A 12,238-nucleotide genomic window follows, 5' to 3' on the forward strand; every position below is an offset into this window, starting at 1 on the left:
GGAAAAACACAAATAGATTAAACAGATTTGTTAGATATATTGTTTTATAATAACCGGTAGTTTTTATAATAATAGCAATATAACAATTCAGAAAAAAATAAATAAATAAAGGAAGTCGTTCTTTATTTATTTGGTTGAGGAGTTAACAGTCAAATTAACATTTTAATATATATATATACACACACACACTGATTATAAACTGTTCATTATCACAGATTATCGCAATTTAGTTTAACCCTAAACCTGTTCAAATCAGTAACCAGTTGATTATTGCTTATTAAACTGTCTATTAAACTGTCCATGTAATTTTTACAATGTCGGCTATCCGATACAGTCAATGATGCGTCGGATACAGTCTATACTGTAGAAGAAGATACTGTATATGAATTTTGCGTCGTTCGCTACATTGTTTCACTGCGGAGCATATTTATGTTGCACCATCCTTCTATCCGATTGGCTAAATAAGGACAACAGAGCATTCGGTTAGGATATAACCGTGGATCCAATTGGATATCCTTGTTAACGTTCTCTTTTTTTTCTCTGGGATTGTGGAAAACGATTGGATGGAAAAGGGAACTATGCTCGTAGAATGTTTGGGATACATTTGGTTTGTAGGAAGTGCCCTTTTATGGCATGCAGAACATTTTACAGATCATCGCACATCAACTTCCGGTTGGGTGTGTGCAGACGCTTAGTCTAGGAAGTAAATTGGAAATATCTCGCCTTTTAACACAATAATTGTTCACGGAGTTCATACCAATCGAAAGGTAACCATTTCCATCGTTTCCGACATACAATGGACGGTTTTCTAACGTGTTTTACTTATGCTAGCCTATTCCATATTATCTGCAGTCAATCTAACTTTCTTGGCCATGTTCATAGAAAGTAAGATATCCTGCTCATTCAACAAGGAAAAAGTAGCAACTCAACTAACTCCTTGACTTTCCCCTGGTTACGTTGTAGAAGATGTCCAAGTCTTTGAAGAAAATCGTAGAGGAGAGTCGGGAGAAGAATATACCCGAGGTCGATATGTGCGACAGGGGTGTATCAAACATGTTGGACATTCCAGGGTTATGTGAGTAGGGGCCTACCGTTGCTGTTTCATGCCATTTTTTAATCTTCTCTATAGAAAACAGTTGAATAGGGCTTGCTGATTAGTTGACAAGTAGAATCTGGGGGTACTCGAGGACCGGAGTTGGGAGACTGGGGATAAGCGAGGACCGGAGTTGGGAAACGTTTGTCTAGCCCTGAATTCCTATTGGTTGACTCTGGGGATTCTACAGTATTAGGCCTATATCAACATCAGGCTGATGATGTAGCATATAAATATGAAGCAAAGCAGTGCCTTTGTGATCACAGTTTTTTTGTATGCCAAATTGATTTACTGTTGCCAAATGTATTTTTCATAGTAACTGTTACCAAATGTATTTTTCATAGTAACTGTTACTTGGTTGATGTTTGGATTTGGTCAAATTAATTATAAACGGTGTACCCTACAAACTGCAGCACGCTTTATGCATCTTTAGGCCAAACAGTGATTTTTTTATTATAGGATTGGTCAGATAGACTCTTTTTTAATTGAATAGGGAGTTCATTTTCACACATTCGGTCACACTTTACATGTCAGTGTCTTTGTTACTGTATCTAATCAGGCCGAATTATTCCTGTAAGTACAGTTGTAGTAAGTAGATCTTTTATAAGTAATAAGTCAGATAATGCTGGTTCATGTATGACATGTCCTTTGTGGTTTTTACTTTGCAGTCACACTGTCCAACATTACCCAGCTGGTTCTGAGTCACAACAAGCTCACAAGTAAGTTCTGACTGTTTATCTGTTGTTTATCCAGCTGTGAAGCAAGCAGACTTTGACAGACGTATGTCTCAACCAATGTTCCCTCCAATAGTTTGGGGCACTGAGCAAATTTTAGGTCTTGTGAGCGGAAACTTGAACTTTGAGAGAATTTTGTGCAACTTACGGCGCATTTTACAGTGAACACTGAAGCTGTACTCTTACAGTTTGACAGTAGCCAATAGGCTATTGTGGCTATTTGAGGACAATGTAGGCCAACCAACAAAACCAATGGAGTGAATCCCAGAACATTTTCACATGGAAATAGCTTTTGATTTCTATGATATAGCCTACAGTAGCCTATATGTGGTGTTCAATGCAGGGCTACATTGCATGAGACTTTTTTTACATTATGAAGGGCTTGACATGAATTAATGATTGTTAACTTGGTCTGTAACACCATGGGCCAATTAGGTGACTGTAAAATGCATTGTGTTGTATGATGCAAGAAACCACTTTACAAAGTAAAATATATTATTATTACCATACAGCGAATTAGACAATGTAGGCTAATTCTCTGCATATTGACTTTGCATATTCAAGCCTGTCTCAAAATACAACACTGGCCCTTTAATTAAGACATAAGCTTTTTACCTGACTGGCTTTTCAAAGAGCTCTTGAAATGTAGCCTACACATTTTGTGCTCTTGTAGGAAGCAGTGTCGCGCGGCTCTGTGCTCTGATCTGAAAAGAGCATTCACTTGTGGGTGATTGAAAGACCTCTCGTGGGCTACACCCTCCAATAGAATCCTACTCCGTTGCACTCTGGCTCTGCCTACAACAAAATCACACACTCAGTCTTGCAAAGTTAGATTTGTTTTGGTTTGTTGCATTGAAAAGGGGCTGATATAATGTTGATTCGATCACAGAAAAAAACGTTGATCTGTATTGTGCAAACTAATGGGGCGAACTCAGTGAAGTTCAATCTCCTCTTGCGTCTCTGCGCGGCCTGGCATTTCTTCTGTTTTCCAGTCCTGGAGGAGGTGCGTGGCTGCGCAGGCGGGCCGCATAGAGGGAACATTGGTCTCAACCCTAGTTTCTGTCCAATTTGGACATACTCTGAGTGTACAAAACATTAGGAACACCTGCTCTTTCCATGCCATAGACTGACCAGGTGAAATATTTGATCCCTTATTGATGTCACTTCTTAAATCCACATCAATCACTGTAGATGAAGGCTGTTCTGAGGGAAAAAGGGAGTGCAACTCAATATTAGTTCCTAATGTTTTGTACACTCAGTATACACATACGTCCAGTGGCCAGTTTATTAGGTACACCACCCAGTTCACAAAAATGGTTTGCTCCTACAGACAGTGAGTCATGTGTCCGTGGCTTGCTATATAAAGCAAACAGACAAGCATCAAGGCATTCAGTTACTGTTCAGTTGAATGTTAGAATGTGCAAATTTAGTTACTTTGAGGGGCAGCAGGGTAGCCTAGTGGTTAGAGCGTTGGACTAGTAACCAAAAGTTCGCAAGTTGAAATCCCTGAGCTGACAAGGTATAAATCTGTCGTTCTGCCCCTGAACAGGCAGTTCACCCACTGTTCCTAGGCCGTCATTGAAAATAAGAATTTGTTCTTAACTGACTTGCCTAGTTAAAGGTAAAATTAAATAGTATGTTCGTCAGTGCCAGGTGCGCCGGTTCCAGTATCTCAGAAACGGCCAGCCTCCTGGACTTTTCACGCACGACAGTGTTTAGGGTTTACAGAGAATGGTGCGACATTCAGTCAGCGGCAGTCCTGTGGGTGAAAACAGCTCGTTGAGAGGTGGAAGGAGAATGGCAAGAATCGTACCAGCTAACAGGCGGGCCACAAACAGGCAGATAACGGCACAGTACAACAGTGGTGTGCAGAACGGAATCTCGTCGGCCCTTGTTACAGACAGGCTATTGCAGCAGACGACCACACCACTCCTATCAGCTAAAAACAAGAAGTAGAGGCTCCAGTGGGCTCGCCATCGCCAACACTGGACAATTGAGGAGTGGAAAAACATTGCCTGGTCCGACGAATCCCGGTTGCGTCATGTCTGATGGCAGAGTCAGGATTTGGCATAAGCAGCATTAGTCCATGGCCCCATCCTGCCTGGCGTCAACGGTACAAGCTGGTGGCAATGGTGTGGGGAATGTTGTCCTGGCACACGTTAGGTCCCTTGATTCCAATTGAGCAGCGTTTCCATGCCCTGAAGAATTCGGGTTGTTCTGGAGGCAAAGAGGTTTTGATCTGGTACTAGATGGGTGTACCTAATAACCTTGACACAGTGTATATTATTAAAAGAGTTATGTTTACAAAATGACATGCATACACAGCTATGAATGGCAACTCAAGGGTGTGAAATTGTGCTTAATACCACTAGAGGGCACACTTGTGCTGTAGTACTTACCTTAAAAGGCTCACTTTCCGAGATGAGCATTGGAGACCAAGACCTTTGTAGTCAGCTTGAACAACGAAAATTCCGCTCACGAGTCAGTTCACTTCTCTGTGTTTTAACTGGGGGTGTCTGACAAAGTATGCATTTACTTGAGGATTTTTATTTAGGATCTCAAAGCCTAGGGTTCATGGTGTTATGAGTAATTTAAAGAAGAACATAATTTAAGTTGCTAATATGTTTATATTACGTTATTATATTGTTAATGCATTAATATGACATAAAGCCAGGTAATATAGCAAAGTAATCACAAAGAGTGAGGCAGAGAATCATGTCTGTCTGTTAACTAGTATATCATCTGTACAAGAGTCTGTAGTTAATTTTGGGACAAGCCCACTAGGGATACACTTGAAACAAATGAACAAAAAAAAATCGCAAGATCTCTCTTGGCGTCTTCAGTCTGGTTGGGCTGATATTGAAACTACTCCAGACACCAGCTACAAGTTCACATCTAACTACCTGCATCATGTTGGCACATTGTTTATCTCATACTGCTGGTATCTTGAGTTTCCTGTTCTGTTCCTCACCCTAATCCCCATTTTAAGATGTCACACATTGAGATTACATCCATTATACATTTCTCTCTCCATGCTATTTATAGCAGAAGATCAGAGACTTGTTTTTGGAATAGCTAATTACCATTATCATCCATGCCCATTTACCTGCAGGGGTTTCAGGTGCGATCATCTGATCTGTCTGTTAGCAATAATGTTCATAGCTGTATTTAGTTTTTACACAACAAATCACTGTATTGTGAATATGGAGCTGTGGTTTATGGCTTTTCTCTTCGTCTTGGCGTACCTCTACTGGGTTTTTCCCCCTCTCTCCCCTCCGTGGCTCTGATCTTGTCCTGCCTGCTTTAAAGCGCTCCCAGATATGAAAGATAGCATGCCGTCTTTTTGAACTTTTCAAGGTAGTCCGATATTACAGTGACATTTGGAAAGTCTTTCATTAGAGAGGAGGAAGAGGAAGGTGACGAGAAGGGTGATCTGGGTGAGCAGGGTGCTTACTTAGCCTATGGGAGGGAGGGAGAGAGAGCGGCGTAGAGGGAGAGAGTCGTAGAGAGAGCGAGAGAGGCATAGGTAGTGAGGGGGAGAAAGAGGGGAAATGAGATGGCTGTTGCTGCTTAGCCAAAGGTTGGGACCGTTTCCCTAACACGTCTCTCCCCTATTACCATCAATCTATCTATTTGATCATTAACAACTCCCGAGTGTCATAGGGTCCCCATGCAGGCTGCACCAACCTGAACCCAGCCTCCTCCTCACACACACTCACCCACTTAATACCACACACTTAATATCACACGCACACACACTATTCTCTCTCTCTCGCTTGCTCTCTCTCCCTCTCGTTTATCTCCATTGAGACTAGCAATTAAACACAATTAAGCATAAAAGTGTTATTTGTAGTACGAAATCGTATCGTCTTCAGCATGTCTAAGAGTTTAACTTTACTCACATGAATACAGGGCAGGTGTAGTAAATGAATAGTGTGTAAAGAGATCACTGGAGTGTTCTATCGATTGAGGCGTAGGCCTAGATCTGTGTGGCCAGGTCCAGTACTCTGTGACCCTATGTTCACTCTGCATTGATTCAATGGACATTCACAGATCTATTGAGACTGAGCCTGAATGGAATTGATTTTGTGGTACGGGGTAAACCACTGGGATAGATGGAGAGAAATGGACTCTAAAAGTCCAGGGATCGGAATCGAGTCACGATTTTTCACAACTCAGGACTCCACTCTTAATCAATCAGTGATGACATGGATTCAGACTGGACCGGTTGTGACATGGACTTGGATTCAGACTGGACCAGTTGTGACTTGGTTGACAAAGTCTCTCTCCCTGGTATACTTTTAATTCCACATGCTTCTAAGCTTTAGTTACAGACTACAGAGATTACACACACGCACTAGGGTTGGGAATTGCCAGGGACCTAACAATACAATATTGTCACGATACTTAGGTGCCGATGCGATAAGTATTGCGACTCATATGATTGTCAGTATTTACGGGAGTCTATATTTACGGGATTCAATATTGTGATTTGATCTTCCAATGATATTGCTCACTATATGTCTGCTGCAGAGAGTGAAGGGAGAGAATGAGAATTCGTTTTGATCAGTCATGGAAATTAGTGCTGAAAACAAACATATTGGCTCACTATTTAAAAAGATGGGAAAACAAGCTATAAGATGAGCAATCCAGGAGTTTTGGCGCAGGTACAGCCGACTAGTGCTAGCTAACGATACCTAGCAACAACAAAAAAATCCCAAGTATTGATAAAATATCGTCCTAAATAATATTGTGATATGTAACTATCCATTTTGTCCCTCATCACTGAAAAGCACACCCCTCAAAAGACTAGCCTTTGTGACATGTTGTCCCTGCGATATGGAAACAGTGTGGCAGGGGCACGTTCAGTCACACTGATCTCCCCAGGGGCATTCCTGTCAGGTACACCTGTTCTGTTTGTGTACCCCCCCATCCCTTCTTAACCAACGCCTCCATTGATCAGGCTTCTAATCGGATAGAGGCATCATCTCGTTATCTCCCTATCGATCTCTGTCCACCTCTCAAAAATTGACTCGGGGAGGAAAGGATGAGGAGCGGGAGGATAAGGGTGAGAGGGGAAAATAGGGGGAGGTGTACGGAACAAAAGAAATGGCCCCATTAAAATGTCAAACCTCTACCCTGATTTCCCTGGCCATAGAGCAGCTAAATGAGCCATCAAAGACATACGGGATGATAATTGACTCGTTAAGACGCTGTACCGTCAGCCTGACTATAGTGGTTCTTCAACTGGTCGTAGTTTGACTCCATGGTTGTGTTGTAAAGTGATGAAAGAGTATGCAATGTTCAATAACAAAAGGCTGGGCGGAAGAAATACTGGGGGTCTGTATTTTTATTCCATGTTTTGTCTCTCTCTCAGCCATTCCTGCCAACGTGGCCGACTTGAAGAACCTGGAGGTTCTCAATGTGTTCAACAACCAGATAGAAGAGCTGCCCACTCAGATCAGCAGCCTGCAGAAGCTCAAACACCTCAACCTTGGGTAGGCCACCGAATGTCTTTTTTTCTTTTTTTCTTTTCTGTCCTGTGTGTGTGTGCGACTGTGGCTCTTCAGCTATGCCACTCCTTCATCCTCATTCCAAGCTCACAAAGCCTACGTTGTCAGACAGGTGAGAGAAAGGGCGAAACTGTTCATTTGAACACTTGTTTATTTGCGGGTCGCTCTCTTCCCCTCAGGACATGGCTGTATCTCTGTGCTCAACTGAATTGCTGTTGTCAGGGCAGGGATCCTGTTATTTTCTCATCTCCGTTTGTGACACAAATCACTTCACCCTTGTAATTTACCCGTAACGCTTTACCCATCACTTCACATTCACATAGTGGAATAAACCGCTATGAACCAGTATGCACACATTTATCTTAGAACATTTTAGATCACACATCTGGCTAAGCAGTGTAAGAATACGAGCGTATGCCATTTCTTCATATGGTGATCAGTCGATCTATGTAATGCCATATTAAAGACTGGCGGAATTTACCAGCTTGCAATAGGTTTGATTTGATTAGATTGAAGGACTATAGAAGACAGCAAGCTATGTTCCCTACCTATACCAGTCTGCCAAAGACGATGAATCCCAAACAATTTCAGTTCTCAGGTCAAATTGTGCACAGCACAAAGGGACAAGGCTAAACCCAAGAATGGTGTGCGTGAGGCATGCTGTGTAACTAGCTATTTGCCAAGACAACATCGAGAGGCTCAGAGACAACTTCATATTGTGTTTCTGTCCTCTGTTTCCTACTCTCATCCTCTCATCCAGTGCTCGACATTTAACGCTTTTCCTTTTGTCTGGGACAATTACCAAAATTTGTTGGACAAGAAGAATATAGATTTAAGTTGTCAAAATGGACAAGTAAAGACTTCTTTTTTTTCCACAGAAATTACAATATCAAACAATTACTCAGATCAGAGGCCAACATTGGAGTAACATTCAAATGCATTTTTCATGTACATAAATAAAAAGGCTACAAAGTGTAGGTGATGAGGCTGTAGCCAATGTGCTCATCTCCAAACCGATGCTGACATGAGGCGACAGAAAATGTAGCCAAACTTTAATGAGGCTTTTAATTACACAGATATCGGCTAAACGCCAGTCATGTTTGACCAAATACAATGAAGGATAATTCACATTAACGTCTAAAGACTTGATTCTGTCGACGTGCTGGAGGCCCCGTTCGTTCAGATGTGATGGTCGAGTGAAGGACAGTGCCTGTTGCACCCCGCACCTCACCCACCTTGAACCTGAGCGGAGGCGGTCAGCATTTCAAAACTATTCCACCATAAACTTAACTGTTTTAAAACCTGCATGTTTTATGTCATTTTACGAAGCATGTCTTGTTTGAAAGAAGCCAAATTATGACCATAGAAAGGTTTTCAAATCGACGTTATTTTATTGTCCAGCAGCCAAAGGCATAGTCCTAGTCACGGCCGTCAGTAATCCATCATGCTAGTTGATGCATCTTTTACATTTTCCTTTTCTTCATTTCGAATGGATATTTTCATCTCTGTCACGTGAAACCGCTTGTGCGTGGGTGCGCGTTTGAGAAGTGTTTTCTGCTAATTGCATTTTGGAACGTTCGCAAATAGCCTACAGCCATGTGTGCGTTGTTGAGCTTTATCATATGAAGAAATAAACCTCTATCAACACTTTAAGCTAAACGGTCTGATCTGTTGCATCAGCCTCTTTCTTTAAACAATGTTTATGTGCAGTGGTTGTATGAATTTTGAATCTGTCGTTCCAGAACTTCCCAGACACTGTTTTGAACCGTAGACATATACAAAAGTAATTGGAACGTTGAAATATTTTAAAAGCTACCAAGGGTGGCCAACCATCCTCCAGGACAGCCTTAAAGGGGCTGTGTTGTATTCAGAGGCTTCAATATGCAAAGATGCCAATAGGCAGTGTAGCCTATATTCCTGTCTGATTCTCGATGGTAAAAAAATATGGTAATGCATTTTATTTTGTAGAGTGGTTCCTTGCATCTTACAATGATGTCAGAATAGTGTTACAGGCAGGTTAAAAAATATATTTTTGATAATTATTTTGGGACAAGTGACTTGTGCTTTTGGACAGGTAACTCAAGTAGGACTTGTAGATTTTTTTTTTCTCCTTTCTCTTCCTATGTTCTACTCCAGTTCAGTCACAGCCCAAATGTGTGGAATTAACAGTTTTAACCCCAAATACTATTGTTGGCGAGATATTGGTGGAACCCCTCTCGCCACTGAAAGATGGGGGCTGGCGATAAGGGATTGGTCTCAATGTCACGCGGGATTACCAAAGTTTTTACAATCTCCTCCACCGCTCTGACATTCTGCGTCTCTTATGGATTGGCTGTCAGCTGCACCGTCTCCCAACCATAATCTAGGAAACATAAGCCTCGCAGACGTATTCAGGACCCACTGTCCCTTTCAGCGCGGTGTGTGTACTCTGTACTGTGTGTGTACGATGTGTTTGTGTGTGCAAGCGCATTTGTGTGTACCTACCAACCTGATCTCATTTGTCAAAACAATCTCTGCCTCCCAACCTGTAATTGCCTTGCAAACATATCCTGGCGTCGCAGAATCAATTTGTTTTTGCTTTTCAAATCCGCCCTGAAAGCAAGGCGCTCCACTGTGTTCCCTGTGTCTTTGAGGCGGCCTAGCCTCGTGTGTGTGTGTGTGTGTGTGGATATTGATAATGTAATACCTGGAGATGTATAGACTGATGCTTAAATGGTTGGGCTCAATCAGAACCTGATCTCCGGCTAGACCCAGTGACACCTTGATCCTCTCCTTCTCCCTGAGCTCATTCTATAGAATCCTTAAACAGTTCTGCCTAACACAAGGACTATATGTGACCTTACATGCAGAATGTGAGATTATACAATTGAAGAATGAGTTATTTCCCCCAATGTGAACGCCAGCTAGTATGAAAAAAGAATGACTCTGCGTTCACTGTACATTATATTGGATTTACTGTAGAAATAGTGTCACAGCCTCAGGAAACCGATGTCTTCACCATTAGACCAAGTGGAAATGTCCTCTTGTGCTGAGGGTGACACTGATTTTTTTTTCTTCAGTTGAGGACTACCTCAGGAAATGCCGTTGTAAAGCTGTGAGTTGGTTTAACTGGTTGTTTTCTAACTGTCATTATGCGTGCAGTATGAACAGGATGAGTGCTCTGCCCCGAGGCTTCGGGTCCCTGCCTGCTCTAGAGGTCCTGGACCTGACCTACAACAACCTGAACGAGAGCTCGCTGCCCGGCAACTTCTTCTACCTCAGTGAGTCACTCCCTCTCTCTCTCTCTCTCTCACACACACACACTGCATCGCACGCACACACGTCCACAGAAGCCCGTGAAGAAATGCACACGTGTACTCAAGTGCGACTGAAATATTTCTCCTGTCACCACACGCAGAGCAGACCACCGTTCTTATTACTGACTCAAGCACATCATTATCATGGGCCTCATCATCTTTCCAATCAACTCCTCCGTTCTGTCCACCACCCTGTTCTGGTAATTGACGCGCTCTCTCTGGTAAAAAATGTTAATAAAATAAAAAAACTGAAAAGGGAATGTGAGAAGGGAGAGAGTTAGGAAGGAAGGAGAGAGTTAGGAAGGAAGGAGAGAGTTAGGAAGGAAGGAGAGAGTTAGGAAGGAAGGAGAGAGTTAGGAAGGAAGGAGAGAGTTAGGAAGGAAGGAGAGAGTTAGGAAGGAAGGAGAGAGTTAGGAAGGAAGGAGAGAGTTAGGAAGGAAGGAGAGAGTTAGGAAGGAAGGAGAGAGTTAGGAAGGAAGGAAGGAGAGAGTTAGGAAGGAAGGAAGGAGAGAGTTAGGAAGGAAGGAAGGAGAGAGTTAGGAAGGAAGGAAGGAGAGAGTTAGGAAGGAAGGAAGGAGAGAGTTAGGAAGGAAGGAAGGAGAGAGTTAGGAAGGAAGGAAGGAGAGAGTTAGGAAGGAAGGAAGGAGAGAGTTAGGAAGGAAGGAAGGAGAGAGTTAGGAAGGAAGGAAGGAGAGAGTTAGGAAGGAAGGAAGGAGAGAGTTAGGAAGGAAGGAAGGAGAGAGTTAGGAAGGAAGGAAGGAGAGAGTTAGGAAGGAAGGAAGGAGAGAGTTAGGAAGGAAGGAAGGAGAGAGTTAGGAAGGAAGGAAGGAGAGAGTTAGGAAGGAAGGAAGGAGAGAGTTAGGAAGGAGAGAGTTAGGAAGGAGAGAGTTAGGAAGGAGAGAGTTAGGAAGGAAGGAAGGAGAGAGTTAGGAAGGAAGGAAGGAGAGAGTTAGGAAGGAAGGAAGGAGAGAGTTAGGAAGGAAGGAAGGAGAGAGTTAGGAAGGAAGGAAGGAGAGAGAGTTAGGAAGGAAGGAAGGAAGGAGAGAGTTAGGAAGGAAGGAAGGAAGGAGAGAGTTAGGAAGGAAGGAAGGAAGGAGAGAGTTAGGAAGGAAGGAAGGAAGGAGAGAGTTAGGAAGGAAGGAAGGAAGGAGAGAGTTAGGAAGGAAGGAAGGAAGGAGAGAGTTAGGAAGGAAGGAAGGAAGGAGAGAGTTAGGAAGGAAGGAAGGAAGGAGAGAGTTAGGAAGGAAGGAAGGAAGGAGAGAGTTAGGAAGGAAGGAAGGAAGGAGAGAGTTAGGAAGGAAGGAAGGAAGGAGAGAGTTAGGAAGGAAGGAAGGAAGGAGAGAGTTAGGAAGGAAGGAAGGAAGGAGAGAGTTAGGAAGGAAGGAAGGAAGGAGAGAGTTAGGAAGGAAGGAAGGAAGGAGAGCTAGGAAGGAAGGATGGAAGGAAGGAGAGCTAGGAAGGAAGGATGGAAGGAAGGAGAGTTAGGAAGGAAGGATGGAAGGAAGGAGAGAGTTAGGAAGGAAGGATGGAAGGAAGGAGAGAGTTAGGAAGGAAGGAAGGAAGGAAGGAGAGAGTTAGGAAGGAAGGAGGGAAGGAGAGAGT

The 12,238-nt window shown here is 42.9% G+C and overlaps 1 protein-coding gene across 2 annotated transcripts in view; it reads left to right on the top strand.

Annotated features, from left to right (window-relative positions):
* Window positions 1–12,238, top strand: part of rsu1 (Ras suppressor protein 1) — a 44,983-nt gene that overhangs the window by 683 nt on the left and 32,062 nt on the right. Inside the window, exons 1-5 of one of the 2 annotated variants that reach the window (XM_014157418.3) lie at window positions 583–767; window positions 964–1,075; window positions 1,762–1,812; window positions 7,205–7,325; window positions 10,482–10,600. In XM_014157418.3, coding sequence (XP_014012893.1) covers window positions 967–1,075; window positions 1,762–1,812; window positions 7,205–7,325; window positions 10,482–10,600 — 400 coding nt within the window. In that variant the 5' untranslated portion in view covers window positions 583–767; window positions 964–966. Of the gene's footprint in view, window positions 1–582; window positions 768–963; window positions 1,076–1,761; window positions 1,813–7,204; window positions 7,326–10,481; window positions 10,601–12,238 lie in introns of those variants that run through there. The other variant, XM_014157417.3, reaches the window with a different exon arrangement.

The sequence above is a fragment of the Salmo salar genome, chromosome 19 (genome assembly GCF_965601325.2).
Source record: "Salmo salar chromosome 19, fSalSal1, whole genome shotgun sequence".
NCBI lineage: Eukaryota > Metazoa > Chordata > Actinopteri > Salmoniformes > Salmonidae > Salmo > Salmo salar.